At 44.5% G+C, this 17,643-nt stretch overlaps 3 protein-coding genes across 4 annotated transcripts in view; all 3 read left to right on the plus strand.

Annotated features, from left to right (window-relative positions):
- Positions 1–17,643, plus strand: part of LOC308319383 (desmocollin 2-like protein) — a 279,749-nt gene that overhangs the window by 58,121 nt on the left and 203,985 nt on the right. The window lies entirely within an intron of this gene.
- Positions 11,501–12,307, plus strand: LOC308319335 (2-methoxy-6-polyprenyl-1,4-benzoquinol methylase, mitochondrial-like; the record flags this gene model as incomplete). Its single annotated transcript, XM_080769361.1, has 1 exon — positions 11,501–12,307. Exon 1 carries the CDS (start codon positions 11,588–11,590, stop codon positions 12,305–12,307), a length of 720 nt encoding a protein of 239 aa, XP_080625487.1. The 5' UTR covers positions 11,501–11,587.
- LOC308320270 (atypical kinase COQ8B, mitochondrial-like) lies at positions 13,485–15,437 on the plus strand (the record flags this gene model as incomplete). Its single annotated transcript, XM_080770587.1, has 1 exon — positions 13,485–15,437. One exon carries the CDS (start codon positions 13,485–13,487, stop codon positions 15,435–15,437), a length of 1,953 nt encoding a protein of 650 aa, XP_080626713.1.

Below are 17,643 nucleotides of genomic sequence, written 5' to 3' on the forward strand. Positions count from 1 at the left end.
GCCATCTATAGACAAAAAAATGCTCAGTGGGAAGCTCAACTGAACAAAATAGGCCTATACATTATATACATAGTGTGAAAGATGGTCTCCTAGTATAGCCTTTAAGCATTATAGGCTCACAGATCCCTGTGGGACCCCAGTTTGGAGGGTTCGGGGGGATGATAACAGACCTTTCCAGGAAACCTGGTAGGTCCGGTCGGTGAGGTAGGAGGAGAACCACTTTAGTGCCGTTCCACCGATGCCTAGATCCGCTAGGGTGTCTAGGAGCAGCTGGTGGTTCACTGTGTCAAATGCTGCCGATAGGTCTAGGAGAATCAGTACTGCAGAGTGGGAAGCAGCTTGAGCAGCATGTAGTGCTTCTGTGACTGCCAGCTTCTGTGACCTCAATCGGCTGTCAACCTAACGTGTTTCAACATTTGTAACAAACCGCCTGAAAGTTGGTTGAATTAGGTTAATATATAATTCCAATATATGCATTGAAGCCGCCATCTCCCAAGTTCACATTCCAGAAACTGCTTGTTTTATACAATGCATCAAGTCCAGATAGATGCATGAAACCATATATCACCTGCCTCAACTGAACTATTTCTTCTTCTTCCAGAACTCTCTGTAATCGTCGGCCTTAAAGTCGTCTTCGTAGTGGACTTCGTCCTGTCCCACTGTCTTCTTTACTTCTCTGTTCTTGTGACGAGCTCTACGCTCCTCCTCCGACAGAGTGGACGGGTCCGCCGGCATCGTGAGTATCCGCCTTGGTTCTTTGTGTCGTATGTTTACAGTGGACCCGTCGGTTCTGACCAAAAGGACCGGATACTGCCTCTCGTATCTCTGCCTGCCGTAGCGCACTATGGACGTCTTGTTGGAACTGTGCCGGGGAACGTGCGTGTGGAAGAGAGCGGCGCCACAGACGACCCCCACAGAATTACAGGGTTTGAATAGGGAGGACACGGGCTGAGACGCGTGCGGGGGGAGAGAGAGTGGTGGCGGCGATGATGACAAGGATCCAGTATGCCTCCTCGTGATCATATGATGGACACGCCGTGAGAACGGAGATCGAGGCATCATCCAGATCTTCATTAAGGACATGTTTCAGAATAAATAAAAACGTCTATATTACGTAACAAAAAAAAAACTGAAATAAAAGGTCATATGGTGGAGTTCCCCGCCTATGACATTACTACTGATGTCACAGTATATGACGTCAGTATTATGTCAGTTGACTCCATATTTGGGCATGTCTTTAGTCCACAATTTGGACTTCATACTTGAAGGTGCAACATTGTTGTTGAATATGAAGACGGCATAGTCATACATTTATACAGTAGCTTTATGCAGATTGTTTTTTTTACTAATACCATAAAAGTAAAAGTACAGGAGAGGGTTCAGAAAGAGCTGTCGTAGACGGAACAGGACGAAGGCAGCAAACAGAGTAGACAGAGGGTTTTGTTGTACTTGTACTTCCAATACTAGAAGGACTCTAGGGCTGTATTTTGCGTGTCTTAAGTACCAGTGGTCTTATTACCTAACTTGAGTAAACTAAAGACCTGGAGGCGTGATCAATGCCATTTGGCTATTCTGAGTGGCCAAAGATTGTGCGCAGATCGGAGCTTCCCTTTATTTCTTTCTCATGTTCCCTTTGTGGCTCCAGCGCCTCTCTTAATTTTTTTCAGTTTAAGGTTAAAATAAAGTTAAAGTGTTTAAAAGCTTAAGTGACACATGCCCTCCTCCCGTGGCGACAAAGAAATATGAATAGGGCTGAGAGGTTTTCCTTTTCTTTTACATTTCATCATAATTTATTGAATTTGTAGTAGGCATAAAGTTATTCTTTCATTTTGATATTGCAAAACAATGTTGCCTATACACCAGATAAAAATAAGAATCAAATTGAATCAAGGAAAATAGAAAAATACACTTATTTGTTTTCACCACCAATGCTGCTGGCTTACTGGTACTGGTACAGTATACTTGATATGCTTTGAGAAATTAGCAAACAAAATGTAATATTGAAAGACCAGAAAAATCACAAATACTTAAAGTTTGAATATTAGTATATATTTGTGTGTGCGTATGTGACAATATTTATACTTTAGGTCCAATTTTATCCATTAGAGCAGGCGATAGTGGATAATTAATAAGCTGTTTAAGTAGCGAAATGAATACTACAGGCGAAAGATTAATAGTACAGTGTTGAATTAATAAGCTGTGTTGAATTAATAAACTGTTTAGGGTAGCGAAATTGCTAGTACAGGCGAAATCTCTCTAGGGCTGAAATACTGCTGTTTCTGGGTAGACGGTGACGCGCTGATGCAAGCCTTGGGGGCGTGTGGTGATTGACAGGGGGGCGTCTCCATTTACTCAAACCCGCAACGAAAACCATGCCAGCGTTAGGATGTTGCAATGATGTCATCAATAGTCTGACATATAATTAGTACTGGTGTCATAAGACTGGCCTGGACTCCATATTGGGGCATGTCTGACACAGAACACTGTGCGTGTGTGTGTGTGTGTGTGTGTCCAGTTTATCTCTTGAACCGCCTGACCAATTGACAGAAGCCATGGGGCACCGGTCAAAAAACCATTAATATACATTGTATTTTCGTGACACCCAATTTAGGCAAAAAAAAATGAAGTAAATACATTCGTAAAAATATCAATATGACGAAAATGACACATTGAAGAAATTTGATTTTTTTAACCCTAATCCTAAACATAACCACAAACACGGGAGCAGTGCACGTCGGGAGCAGCGCATGTTCGCCAGCCAGCAGCGCATGTTCACCAACCTTTCTGCATGTTCGGGACTTCGGATCTCTGGGCAGTCCCCTTTACCAGCAGAGGCTATAACTCTGAGGTGATTTCGCGGGCATGGCAACAAGGCACATAAAAAGTGTGTTAAAAAGAAACGCCCAGACCCCTCTCTGTCTCAATCCAGACCTTACTTTGTTATACACAATTTAGCACTTCCTCAAAACATATTCAGGGACAACTGGGGTTGTCATTTGGGTGACATTGTGGGTGACATTTCTTGTCACGCCTTGGATGGCAATTGGATGATTTGAGGCATTTTGTTCCAAAAATGTGTTTTGCAAAAATCCACCTGTTGGGTGGCGCTATAACAGGCCAATGTGAAAATGGTGAGATATATTCCTCAGCATATTAGGAACGTCTGTGAAAGATTTCAAATTGCACGCTCCGTTCATGATTTGTGTTTTTCAAAATTCGGCCTCCTGGTGGCGCTATAACAGGCCGTTCATCGTTGGCATCCAGGGAGTGTGTGTGCAAAATTTGGCATCGACCGGGTTAACGGTGCCAGAGATTAGTTTAAGAGACAGACGGACAGACACAAACGCACGCACGCACGCACGCACACACACGCACACACACACACACACACACACACACACACACACACACACACACACACACACACACACACACACACACACACACACACACGTGCACGGACGGAGTGCAAAACATACTCTCTCCCGGCCTGGTGGAGACAATAAGATCGTGATAGTTAATGTAATCCAAATGGCCATGTAGATTCCGTTGGTATTGCAGTAGCATAATTATCATTCCACTTTCACCATAGAAGTAATCTAGACATGTCATGTGAGTTGTAGGCTTATAGCCTATAGTTGTCAAGGCCTGTTCAGTGTTCTACAATATATTATCTTATGCATAATATACATAGAGAACACTCCAATATGGCTGCCGGCGAGATGCACCGTGTGTCATATGGCTCCAACAAACAAATGACAATCCATCAAAATCGAACTTGGGTTACTATTTTCTGCTATCTTTGAAGTTGTGGTGCTATCCTTTTGATAATGCCATCTCGCCGGATTATTATCAGAAGAATGTGTCTAGTAACACATCCACGTTAGTTGAAATTAAATTACCCTATAAGAGAATCTGTGACAGCTGCTGAAAGTTGGGGTACCATGATCAACTTAAAAGGAAAACATTTTTAAATGTCATTATTTTTTTAGTGTGGTGGGTCAAACTAGGGGGGGGGGTGTTCATGGTTCTACAATGAATAGAGAATTTACGTCATACTGTATGTGGACGAGCAAATCGGTATTTTTGTCCTACACAAACATTAAACTGGCAATGAATGAATAATGTAATCATCTGTGGACAAGCAAATCGTCATGTTACTTCATGATGATAAGAGCGCCCCTCACTTCACACAGGTGTGATTCCCCCCCCTATTTTGTCGCTTGTCGGTCAGTCTGTGTTTAAAATAGTATTAAAAATAGTTTGTAGTGAGCACACGGTTCGGTATAAGTTCACAAATACAAGCAGTACTGGGTTCTAAGAAGTTGGCCTTAGAGCCACTATTGTTCAATATATTGTCAATATATAGTGTGATTTGAAATAAATTGAAAATGAAATTCATTTTTTGTTTTACTGCCCATTATATGAAGAATTAAGACATGTATTATTTTGTAAAATGACAACCATCTGTGCTGACTTTTTTTGGTTGGAGGACTATGAAAAACTGGAATTTTGTTTTACGAAAGGTATTTTTGCTTTGGCAGACTTTTTATGCAAGGAGTGGGAAATAAGGCAGAATGTTTTGTTTGTGTAAAAGAAAAAAAAAAAAAAGGGAATAACAACAAAACAAATCTGTTTCTTGTACACAATGCAATATTGAAGCAATGATATGGTGTGTCCTGTAAGTCAGGGATACTCAAATAGATTTACCTGTGGGCCAAATTACAAAAATGGCAAGGGGCCAGGGGCCAGTAGATAAAATTACGACATAAATGATACTTGATAACTTTCTTTCAATTGCTTTATTTTCGCAAAATGTATCAAAGTACAATGTGCATGCACACAATATGTAAATAAATAAATGTGTTACATTTTCTTGCATAAACACAAAGAGCTGTTTCCATAACTGCACAAATTATTGCACATAACATGAGTAGCTGTTATAATAACATAATAACATAACATGAGTAGCTCTTTGCCTGCCTGCCTGCCTGTCTGTCTGTCTGTCCATGAGTAGTTATTTGTCTGTCTGTCAATGAGTAGCTGTCTTACTGTCTGCCTGTCTATGAGTAGCTGTCTGCCTGCCTGTCTATGAGTAGCTGTCTGTCTGCCTGCCTGCCTGTCTGTCTGTCCAATTGTCCATGAGTAGCTGTCTGTCTGCCTGTCTGAGTAGCTGTCTGCCTGCCTGCCTGCCTAATTGTCCATGAGTAGCTGTCTGTCTGCCTGTCTATGAGTAGCTGTCTGCCTTCCTGCCTGTCCAATTGTCCATGAGTAGCTGTCTGTCTGTCTATGAGTAGCTGTCTGCCTGCCTGCCCAATTGTCTATGAGTAGCTGTCTGTCTGTCTATGAGTAGCTGTCTGCCTTCCTGCCTGTCCAATTGTCCATGAGTAGCTGTCTGTCTGTCTATGAGTAGCTGTCTGCCTTCCTGCCTGTCCAATTGTCCATGAGTAGCTGTCTGCCTGCCTGTCCAATTCTCCATGAGTAGCTGTCTGTCTGCCTGTCTATGAGTAGCTGTCTGACTGCCTGCCTGTCCAATTCTCCATGAGTAGCTGTCTGTCTGTCTGCCTGTCTATGAGTAGCTGTCTGCCTGCCTGCCAGCCAGCAAGTTGGTTAACAGAAAATAAATTGTTATGGCTGAGTAAAATAAAATACAATAAACACAATTTGCCTGAAAATAGATTACCCAGCTATGACCTTTTTCATGAAAAAAAATGAGTAGTGATATGGCTGACTGAGTAAAATAAAACAATCTACCTGAAAATAGATAGCTATAAGTGAAGAGCAATTTCTGCAATTACCATTTCCGCAATTTCCGCAATTTCCATTTCCGCAATTTCCTCAATTTCCATTTCCGCAATTTCCTCAATTTCCATTTCCGCAATTTCCGCAATTTCCGCAATTACCATTTCCGCAATTACCGCAATTTCCATTTCCGCAATTTCCGCAATTTCCATTTCCACCATTTCCGCAATTTCCGCAATTTCCATTTCCGCAATTTCCATTTCCATTTCCAACTATTAATGGCAGCTGGGTTTCATCATTCAAATAAAATAGAATTCTGTCCGTTTAGCTATAAAATTATGTCAGGGAATAGGGATACAGAGTATATGTCTTTCATTTGCATTGCATCTCCCCCCCCCCCCCCCCCCAAGCTTTTATTTTCGTTCGAGTAATAGTACAACTCTAATAGTATTACTTATAATAATGTAATTAAAGATAACTTCATTCAGATTTATTTATTTTTATTTCATTTTCCAGATTTTTTTTTCTTCTTTTTTTTTTATTTTCATTGGTGGGCCAGTCATAATGGTCCCGCGGGCCTGATGTGGCCCGCGGGCCTGAGGTTGATTATCACTGCTGTAAGTCCATGTGGGCTGGGCGCCTTTGGTGCATGACACAAAGATACAGATATCTATCTATCTATCTATCTATCTATCTATCTATCTATCTATCTATCTATCTATCTATATTTATTTATATATATCACTCATTCTTGAGATGAGGGACAAAAGTGGAAAAAACATGTCCCACACATAAGAGCCTTATTTTATGTAAAAAATAAATTAATTCATAAAAATAAAAGCACTTGCAAAGTTAAGTGTAATACAGTTGTGTATTATTATGCCCTTAATTTCATTATAATTGTTTTCATATTCCATCTGAATTAGTTAAAAGCAGGCCCTGTACCCAAAAAGGCCTGTATTTAGCCTGTCCCCAGCAAGTGGCCACAATTTCAAACTGCCAAAAAAGTGTCTAATACTGTCACAATCACATAAATATACATACTAAATTAAAGTAGATTGTCAACAACATAGCAAATAATATACACAGTTAATTTTAATTTATATTTTCTATTAAATATCTCATGTTCGTCCCACGTCTCCGTCAACTCCGTCAGGTTTTTTTTAAAGTCTTAAATTAATCAGAAAATATTGTCGACAGATTTAGCCTGAAGACTCCTTTTCCAAGTCCCATTTATATTTGTTGCAACAGTGGAGTACCTGGTCTGACAAGCATTCAATTGTTTGATATTTTAAACAAACAATGTTGATAACAATGTGGTCACAGCTTTTACATGTCAACTCCGTCTGCACATTATTATGATCTTTGTTAAGAATTCCAAAATAATGTTTATTATTTTAGTTTAGGGGTTAGGTTTAGCTAACAAAATTAAGCAAAAACAAAATGGCTACATTGTACTAAAGAGGGTTAAGATGAAAACAAATGTCATTTTGTCAACTCCGTCAGACGTCAACTCCGTCAGATTTTGTGTCTGACGGAGTTGACGTGTATCTGACGGAGTTGACAAAAGTGTTCCTAAAACAATAAAATTATTGTTTTTGAATAATGGGCAGTATTCTAATTTGGCACACAGTTAGAGCATGCCTTAAGGAACATTTTTGGCTATGGGGCCATCACAGATTTGTCTCGTGGTGACCATGGCAGCCATATTACAAAAGAGCCGCCACCTGATGTTATTTTACAATAACTCAAGTTCTACACCACCTAGGATCTTGATTCTGGTGACTAAGACCTCATTTTCAAGGATGAGGGATACAGTGGTACAATTTAGACTTTCCCTGTGACCATGGCAGCCATTTTTCAAAATGGCCGCCACCTGCTGTTATTTTACAATAACTCAAGTTCTACACCACCTAGGATCTTGATTCTGGTGACTAATCATACATTTTCAAGGATGTGGGGTACATTGGTAATATTTAGATTTGTCCTGTGACCATAGCAGCCATTTTTTTTTCAAAATGACCACCAACCTGCTGTTATTTTACCAATAACTCAAGTTTTAGACCACCAAGGATCTTGATTCTGGCGACTAATCATTACATTTTCAAGGATGAACTTTCTCTGGGAGAGGTAAGGGCTTATTTCAGGTGCAGGTTGAGTTTCTACTGACAGGACATTAAAAGGAGGTGGGCTTTCTGGCCTTTGACTTGCCCCTTTCAGGTACAGATGCACAGTTTGACTTCACTGGCCACTGCAGGGAACTGTGGGGGAGAAACTTTGGTCTCTTGACACCCCGATTAGGTTCAGGGTTTTTTTTGGTGGAGACTTGCCTTTCATGACATCTTTGCTGCAGCAGTTGATCTCCTTACTGCCAGTGGTGGCACACTCTGGGTCTCTGGGGCATTGTATCTTGGTGGCCTCCTGCCAGTGTTTCTCCATCCTTCTCCTGAGCTCTGTGTTCTGGGGCTCTGTTATAGTCAACTTACATTGTCTTGGCTGGAGATTGCTTTCCTGCAGGGTCCAGCCCAGTCTTGTGCAGATGGCTGCTGGCCCACCTGGAGGCCCCAACCTCACTTGTTCGGTTGGTGTGATTAGGTGGGGTGGTCTTCCCCAATCAGGATGAGGGGTTTGACCCTTTCAAACGGCAGTCTGGCCAAGTGTCTGTATTTAGTTGTGAGTTTAGATACAGGATACGATTGCTCACCCAGCCCCAGGTGACATGAGGTGAAGGCTCCTTTGATTTGGTAACATTGCTTTGGTTGACATGCTGGGGACACAGAGAAAGACACTGATGCCTTCAGTGTCTGCACATCCTGCATGCCTGATGGTCCTGAAGCCAAATCTTCTGTCTTCAGTCTTTCGCTCACTGTTCACTGCTCACTGTTCACCTCACTGAATTTAGCCCAAGGAGTTTGACCCCTAGTTTGGCCATAGACCCCCTAGTTTGGCCATAGCCACTTGCCCAAATGTGCCGACATGTGCTGACCTCATCACATCTGTGATGATGGCTATGGCCGTTTTTAGCCAACGTAGTGTTTTTTGTGCAAAACTAATGCTTGGAATGGATCCAGAATCATGAAAAGCCCCTAGTTTGACATGCCACATGCTACTTAAAGCATAATGAAATTTAGAACATTTAGCCTTATATTGGTTGTTGATGGTACCCAACTTTCAGCAGCTGTCAAACATGCCCCTAGGGTGGTCAAATAGAAACCAATGTGGGATATGTTAGTAGACACCTTTACAAACATTGGTGAAGAAAATTCTTGGTAAGAAATGTATTCACAGATTTTATATTATTCTGATAATATTCCCTGAGTAAATTGGTAAAATAATAGCAGGTCCACCATTTTTGAAAATGTCTACCATCCATGGTCACAGGATAAATCTAAATAGTACAACTGTATTCCTCACCCTTGAAAATGTATGATTAGTCACCAGAATCAAGATCCTAGGTGGTGTAGAACTTGAGTTATTGGGAAATAACAGAAAGTTGGCGGCCATTTTGAAAAATGTCTACCATGGTCACAGGACAAATCTAAATAGTACCAATGTATCCCACATCCTTGAAAATGTATGATTAGTCACCAGAATCAAGATCCTAGGTGGTGTAGAACTTGAGTTATTGGGAAATAACAGAAAGTTGGCGGCCATTTTGAAAAATGGCTGCCATGTTCACAGGGCAAATCTAAATAGTACCACTGTATTCCTCATCCTTGAAAATGTGGGATTAGTCACCAGAATCAAGATCCTAGGTGGTCTAGAACCTAAATCAGTTAAACTTGTCAACTCCGTCAGATGTTCGTCAACTCCGTCAGACGTTCGTCCCGTGATGTTTTTGTTAATTTCCAAAGAAATAGAAAATTCGCTGTCAAATCTTTTGTGCTTATGTATTGAAACACCAACTGAAATGATACGTAATGATGATTTTTTTTTTTTTTTACATGGTTTTCATGTTATAATATTGAAAATAAAGGTTGAAATGACGGTTTTGAGAAATTGGATATTTCATAATAGTGTGATATTGCAACAAAATAATATTAAAAGATTTGTATTACTTAACTTGATTACTGAAAGCCATTATAAGATAACTGAGGACTTTACATTATTGTTGAAATGATAAAATTCAATTAAAAGGGATTTTAGTGTGTCTGACGGAGTTGACATGAATCAGGTATTAAGTGCATAAATGTCCCATTTTAGAAAGAAATGTTATGCGAAAAACCTGTTCCTTCTCAAGATTGGTAGTTGAGACCTGTGTCTACAAATACATCTATTTGATTTGAATGTATCTTAAAAAAAAAAAAAATCCAGTTTGAAAAAAGTTTTGTCCCTTATCTCAAGAATGGGTGATATATATATATATATATATATATATATATATATATATATATCCTATATACATGTGTCCTTAGCTTGACACACCCTACATGCTGATTGCAGCCTCATCCTTTTAGATGTGGTGGGAGTGTCCTGTAGACCTGCCCATAATCTGGTTGCGAACGCAATGAGCACTTACTATGAGACCTAGCAGATCATGTCTGTCTGTGTGTGTGTGTGTGTGTGTGTGTGTGTGTGTGTGTGTGTGTGTGTGTGCGTGTGCGTGTGTGCGTGTGTGTGTGTGTGTGTGTCCCCTTTGTGCCCATATGGAGCTGAGTGATTTGTTTGTGATTGATGCAACACATTCCATATTTGGACGTATAGCTGCTTTGGGGACTCCTTATATGGTTATGGCTAAGTTAAAAACTTAACTTAAAAATAAATCTTAAAAAACCCCAAATATGTACGAGCTGCGTTCGCTTCCCGCGTTTGCGCGTCTTACTGGTGCAATACGCCTCTTGATGTTGTACACTCATACCTGATGTTTCGACCACTGTGGGTCGAAACGTTGTTACAAATAAAGATTTTCCTGGGAGCTACAAATCAGTGTATAGGGACATCCCTTCCCTTTTTCGTAAACATAAAATATACCATTTTACACAACATCAAATTCAAAATGTACTCTAATGCTTGGACTCATTTGCACAAGTCCCAAATGCAAGCGTGAAGAATGTCCTGGCAGCTGGAGAGTGCGTTCCACTGCGGACATCCGCGTGTAAATGGCGCTAAACATCTGTTGCAGTGTGGATGTCGATTCAATCAGTCAATCAAACCAGGTAAACATTTTGACCAATGGACAACAATGGACATGGACGTCATTGCTGATGTCACTTTGAATCATGTTTAGACGGATACAATGATATAAAGTCATTACAGTTGCCTTGTCCCTTGTAACGCATCGCTGGCTATAGGCTACAGGATTGATGGTCCTGACCATGTATCAGAATCCAGAATCCTATAGGTGGCGACCTCTACATTCAGAAGAGATTTGTCACATAGCGACACAGACGTGAGAGCTTGTAGATCGGCCAGTTTCACAATTATTTGAAAAATTCCTAATGCACCTTTTTTTCCCTTCATAGCAACAGTAGTGGGGGTCAAAATATATTTAAATTTGTCGTAGAAAAGTATTCAAAAATACAAATACTGAGGTAAAAATCACCCGCTCAAGGATTTGTAAAACATGGCAGCCGCCTCCATCAGGCTGCTCGTCCGGACGGTACCGCGAGACTCCCGCGTCGTCGTAAACACTACAACCGTAAACGAGAACGTCAGAAGGCTCGGAGGGACGACGACGGCGTCATGGTGTCGTTTGGCCTGTCGTCGGCGTTTCGGCGGCGCGGCGGCGGCGGCCGACAGGAACAATACCACGACGACACACTTTGGCTTCCGGAGGGTCCCCGAAGCGGAGAAGGCGCGGAGAGTGCGCGAGGTGTTCGAGAGCGTGGCCCGGAAGTACGACGCGATGAACGACGTCATGAGCCTGGGCGTGCACAGGCTGTGGAAGGACGCGCTCGTGCGCGCCATGAGCCCTCGGCCCGGGCAACGCCTGCTGGACGCGGCCGGAGGCACGGGCGACGTCGCCTTCCGCTTCCTGGACTACGTGAGCTCCCGGCCAGAGCGGAGGAGGAGGAGGACGGCGGCCGGCGGCAGCGAGCTCGGCCTGCAGGAACCCATCAGCAGGGCCGTGGTCTGTGACGTCAACGAGGAGATGCTCAAAGTGGGGAAGCGGAAAGCCGCCAGCTCGGGCGTCGGCGGCGGCGCTGCCTCTGGCCTGTCGTGGGTGGTGGGGGACGCAGAGGCGTTGCCCTTCGACGACGACCAGTTTGACATTTACGCCGTCGCGTTTGGCCTCCGCAACGTCACCCACGTGGACCGGGCACTGCGAGAGGCCCTGCGGGTGCTGAGGCCCGGAGGACGGTTCGTGTGCTTGGAGTTCAGCAAAGTGACCGGGTACCCTCTGCTCGCCGGGCTGTACGACGCGTACAGTTTCCAGGTGATCCCGGTGCTGGGGGAGGTGATCGCAGGGGACTGGAAGTCCTATCAGTACCTGGTGGAGAGCATCCGCGGGTTCCCCGACCAGGAGACGTTTAAGTGCATGATCGAGGACGCTGGTTTCCGCCGCGTGCAATATCGCAACCTTACCGGAGGCGTGGTCGCCCTTCATTCTGGCTTCAAGCTGTGACAATATCGCAACCTTACTGGAGGTGTGGTCACCCTTCATTCTGGCTTCAAGCTGTGACAATATCGCAACCTTACTGGAGGCGTGGTCGCCCTTCATTCTGGCTTCAAGCTGTGACAATATCACAACCTTATACTGGAGGCGTGGTCGCCCTTCATTCTGGCTTCAAGCCGTGACACTTCATGCATCTACCAGAGGACCCATGAATAACCCCACATACCTCCCACTCAAGCTAGAGGTTGCCAAACTGAATAGGTTGTAAAACAATAATTATTTACAAATTCTTAAGCAGAGCCTTACTCAATCAAGGCAAACATCAATAATGAAAAAAAAAAAATTAAACCCTGTGTGAAGTGATGGGCGCTCTGATCGTCACATCATGTCATTCCGGGCCAATCACAATTTGCGTCCTGACTTTTGTCTTCAATGTTTCAGTTTACACAAACACTTGAAGTTGGGCATTCAATCAATGTAATGTGCAACAAGACTACATTAATTTCTCCTATACGCCACCATAATGTGGGACGCTCTACCAACAGTTCTCTCCTATACGCCACCATAATGTGGAATGTCCTACACCAACAGCCATTAAGATGTGCAAATCCCTTGACTCCTTCAAAACTTCTCTCAAATGGCACCTGCGGACGGTTGCAATTAGAAACTGGCCCCCTTAAAATCTGGAATAAATAAAGTATTTGTACAAAAACATTTTTTTAAATTACTTATTTTTATTAAAAAAAGGCTTGAGATCAAAGTCTACATTTAGGCCAAATGGGGACAATGTTGTTAGAGACTGAATCCAGAAAGCCTGTTACATTGACATTCGGCAACACACATATCCCTCTATTTGGGCATGCCTGACACAGAACTCCAAAGGGACACAGAGAGACAGATAAACAAATCTCCATAATATTGGCATAAATGGGCATAAAAGTGATCTCACTGAGGAGAAAGTGATGTCACTGAGGATTCTGACATGATGCTGACAAATCCCGGAAAAGACGTCCTGTGATTGGCCAGTAGTCGTCACTTTACAATTAACAATTTAGCAGAAACTCTTAATCCAGAGCGACGTGTTATTTTTCTTCCACAGGAGGAATGGTTGTATAGAGTAGAGGAGGTCAGGTCACCGCTGTCATCATCATCATCATCACAGTGAATGAACATCAGTTTTACAATAATGTCTCCGAATGGGCTGATGCAGGTGCTCAGAGGGGCCGGCAAGGTGGGCTCCTCCCTGGTCGCCACCCAGGGGGAGCGGCACCGACTGATGGCCTGCAACTCCACGGTGTGGGCCCAGGAGCTGGTGGAGGAGGGGCTCATGGGCACCGCCGTCATGGGGAGAAGTGCTACACAGCAGTCTATAAAGAGAGACGTGTTTGCTGATGATGACAAGGGCTGGGAGGTGGTGGACCTTGAAGAAGAAGCAGCCAAATGGGTCGTAGGCTCTGAGTTTCCTCCGGATGCAGCCGAGCAAACCCAGGCCGGGGCCGGGGAAACGGAAGAGATGCCAGCGGGGCTCCCTCCTCGGACCTCGGGGACAGCGGCTCCTGGCGGCGGGGCAGGCTGGCCAGGACAGAGTGCCCGCTTCCTCCACATCCCTGCCAGGCGCCACCACTACCAGGTCAGGTTTGTCCACGACACAGTGGCGGCGGCCGCCAGACTCACGCCAGACGACATCCAGAAGGCCAGAGAGGTAAAGAAGGCACTGCTGCTCAGACCTGTCAGGCAAAAGCTGAGTGAGCGTGCCAGAGAGCAGAAGGTTCCTGCCACTAGAATTAGCAGGCTGGCTAACTTTGCTGAACTGGCAGTAGGGCTGGGCATCGGTGCCATCGCAGAGGTGGCAAAACAGTCCCTGGGTGGCAAACGACAAGGAAATGCTGTGCTGGACTCTCCTCTTCTGTCGGAAGCCAACGCAGAGAGGATCGTCAGCACGCTGTGTAAAGTCAGAGGGGCTGCGCTCAAGATCGGTCAGATGCTCAGCATACAAGACAGTGGCTTCATGAACCCTCAGCTCCAGAAGATCTTTGAGAGAGTGAGGCAGAGTGCTGACTTCATTCCTGTCTGGCAGATGAACAAAGTTCTAGAGGAGGAGTTGGGTCTAGGCTGGAGAGAAAAACTATCGTCCTTTGAGGACAAACCATTCGCCGCAGCTTCCATAGGCCAGGTGCATCGTGGCGTTTTAAAAGACGGCAGAGAGATCGCCGTGAAGATCCAGTACCCAGGGGTGGCGGAGAGCATCCGCAGTGACATCGACAACCTGATGTCAGTGCTGAAGATGAGCGTGGCGTTGCCAGAGGGTCTCTTTGCGGATAGCAGTCTGCAGGTTCTTCAGAGGGAGCTGGCGTGGGAGTGTGACTACGAGAGAGAGGCGGAGTGTGCCAAAAAGTTCAGGTCTTTGCTGGAGGGAGAAGAGTACTTTGAAGTGCCGGAGGTGGTCGATGAGCTTTCCGGCCGCAGGGTCCTGACCATGGGGCTGGCCCACGGGGTCCCTCTGGACCGCTGCGTAGACCTGGACCAGGAGACAAGAAACCGGATCTGTTTTAAAATCCTCCAGCTGTGTCTCAGAGAGTTGTTTGAATTCAGGTTCATGCAGACGGATCCCAACTGGGCCAACTTCTTCTACAGCACGAACACCGACAAGGTGACTCTGTTGGACTTCGGAGCTTGCCGGGGCTACGAAGCGTCCTTCACGGACGCGTACATGCAGGTGGTTCGCGCGGCGTCGGCGGGCGACCGAGACGCGGTTCTCTCCAAGTCCAGAGACCTGAAGTTCCTGACGGGTCTCGAGGCGAAGGCCTTCACGGACGCCCACGTGGAGGCGGCGATGATCCTCGGCGAGCCCTTCGCCTCGGCCGCGCCGTTCGACTTCGGGACGCAGAGCACCGCGCGGCGCGTCCAGAGCCTCGTCCCCGCCATGCTGCGCCACCGCCTCACGCCTCCGCCCGAGGAGACCTACTCCCTGCACCGCAAGCTGGCGGGCGCCTTCCTCGTGTGCTCCAAGCTCGGGGCTCGGATCGCTTGCCGGGACATGTTCCTGGACGTCTGTGACACTTATAATGCCCAGAGGAGGCCTGCAGAGGAGGAGGCAGGCCTGACGAGACGTGGCCAGATGCAATTTCCTGGGGTCTAGTAGGACTATATATCTATAAATGCATGTCTCTGTCTGTGTACGGCTGTAAATTAATGCGCGCGACTCGATAACCGTTCACCCCACCGACTTCAGCTGTAATGCTTGTACCTATTTCTATGTGTTGCTTTTGTTGCTCTGATTCTTATTTTATTGCTGTCTTAATGTTGACTGCGTGTGTTCTTGTTTATTCTATTATTTTATTGTACCTTGGAACAATTGTTTTGAAAGGCGCTTCATAATTTTTAAATTATTGACGAAGGGGCCTTTCTGTGTGGAGTTTGCATGTTCTCCCCGTGTCCCCTAGGGTAGGTATACCCTCACAAAAACATGCAGTAATCCTGGTCTCTAAACTGCCTCCCCCTGGCCAGCCGGGGCGCCTGATGGAGGGGAAAGGAACTGGTTGGAATAACGTGTTCCTTCCACGCGCTACGTCCAACCAGGGAAACTCCCCCCTGTCAGGTGTAAAGGAGCAACTTGGACACTCAAGCATGAAGGAAGCATGAGTTAAGTCCGTTGCTCTCCCCAGGTTGGTGGAGGGTGTGTAGAGCCCAGGATCACAGTAGATGATTGACACAGGGGTGAAAAATGGGTTACAAAAATCGTGGGATAAAAAATATAATTTAGTAATAATTTAAAAATCACACCTGTGTGAAGTGAGGGGCGCTCTTATCATCTTTCAACATCGAGGAGGGAATTCGGTATAGCTTGGTGATGTAATGATGCAAACAAACATTACATTATCTTTATTACTTGCGCAAGCAGAGCGCGCAAGTAATAACTTCGCCCGGTCTCTTCAACGTGACAGCCGTCAACCATTATTATGGGTATGCAAAAAAAAAACAGCAAATCTGTGCCTGGTTTGCTGGGACCAGACCACACAAATGACCATAATGTCTTACGTCATCATTTAGAGCTAGTCATACGTATACTATACACATAATCAGTCAAAATAAAATAGCAAATTGTGCCTGAACTGCTGGGACCAGAGTACGTGGTGTGTGTATATGTATGACTAGCTCTCAATGATGACGTAATCTGGTCCCAGCAAACCAGGCACAGATTTGCTGTTTTTCTTGCATACCCAAAAAAAATGGTTGAAGGCTGTCACTTTTTGGCACAAAGTAACCACAGTATTCTGCTAATTAACGGCGTGTGTGAGTTGTATGAGAGAGAGAGAGAGAGAGAGAGAGAGAGAGAGAGAGAGAGAGAGAGAGAGAGATTGAGAGTGTCACACTCGGAGGAGGAGGCGGTGGCAGTAAGAGAAATGCGGTGAAACGTTACGTTAGTCCATTATTGCTCTTGAATGCCAAAAAGAGTTGGAGTCCTCGGGTGTGTTTCTGGGTGGAGAGGAACCTTGTCCCAGAGTTCAAGTACCTCGGAGTCATATTAGACTCAAACCTAACCTTTAAAAAGCATGTGAAGAAAGTCACTATTATTATGATTCAATTCAACCTTCAAAATGTTAAACAAATTATAGACCCGATCTGACAGAGCGGCCAGATCGTATCTTCCACTGTATGATCCCATCACACATTGAATACTGTTTCACAAACTGGTCTCGCACAGGCGTGACTAGCCTACTCTCAAACCCATAGAACAGCTCTACAAGAGTGTGCTCAAAGTGTCTGACAGGAAGCCCCGCTCATATCATCATTGCAACAAACTCCGGAGGCTCAATTAGCTTTGATAACTTTAACATTTTCAAACAGGTTGGCACAGACCCTACATGGTCTGTGCCCGCCCCCCCCCCCCTAAGTGAATTAATTAAACGAAAGCCCGATAGGGGAATCAGTACCAGAGCCACCACTCGAGGAGACTGCGAAGTGCCGCACTGGCAAACAACATTCGGCCAAAATGTCCTCTCAGTACAGGATTGTGTATAGCATGGCCTTCCTCTGCGTATAAGAGATTGTGCTACATTTCCCTCTGTTAAATACAATGGTTGCTTTGAAAACCCAAACCATTTATGATTATTTTAGGTGCATTTCTTTTTTTTTATGCCGTGTTCCCTATGTAATGTTATGTAAATGTATTCCACTGTTTGACTGTCTTGTTTTTCCGTTTTGTTTCAGATGTCAGAACCATTTATTTGATCCGTGAAGAGCTCTAGGCTACAAAAGAAATCCCATTTTGACGACAAACAATCAAACACATTTATTTCAGCCAACAGTTTAACCCATTCTGACCGGGAACCCATTTTGGTGTT

The sequence above is a fragment of the Protomyctophum bolini genome, assembly GCF_963924005.1.
Source record: "Protomyctophum bolini genome assembly, chromosome: 8".
In the NCBI taxonomy this organism is placed as follows: Eukaryota; Metazoa; Chordata; class Actinopteri; order Myctophiformes; family Myctophidae; genus Protomyctophum; species Protomyctophum bolini.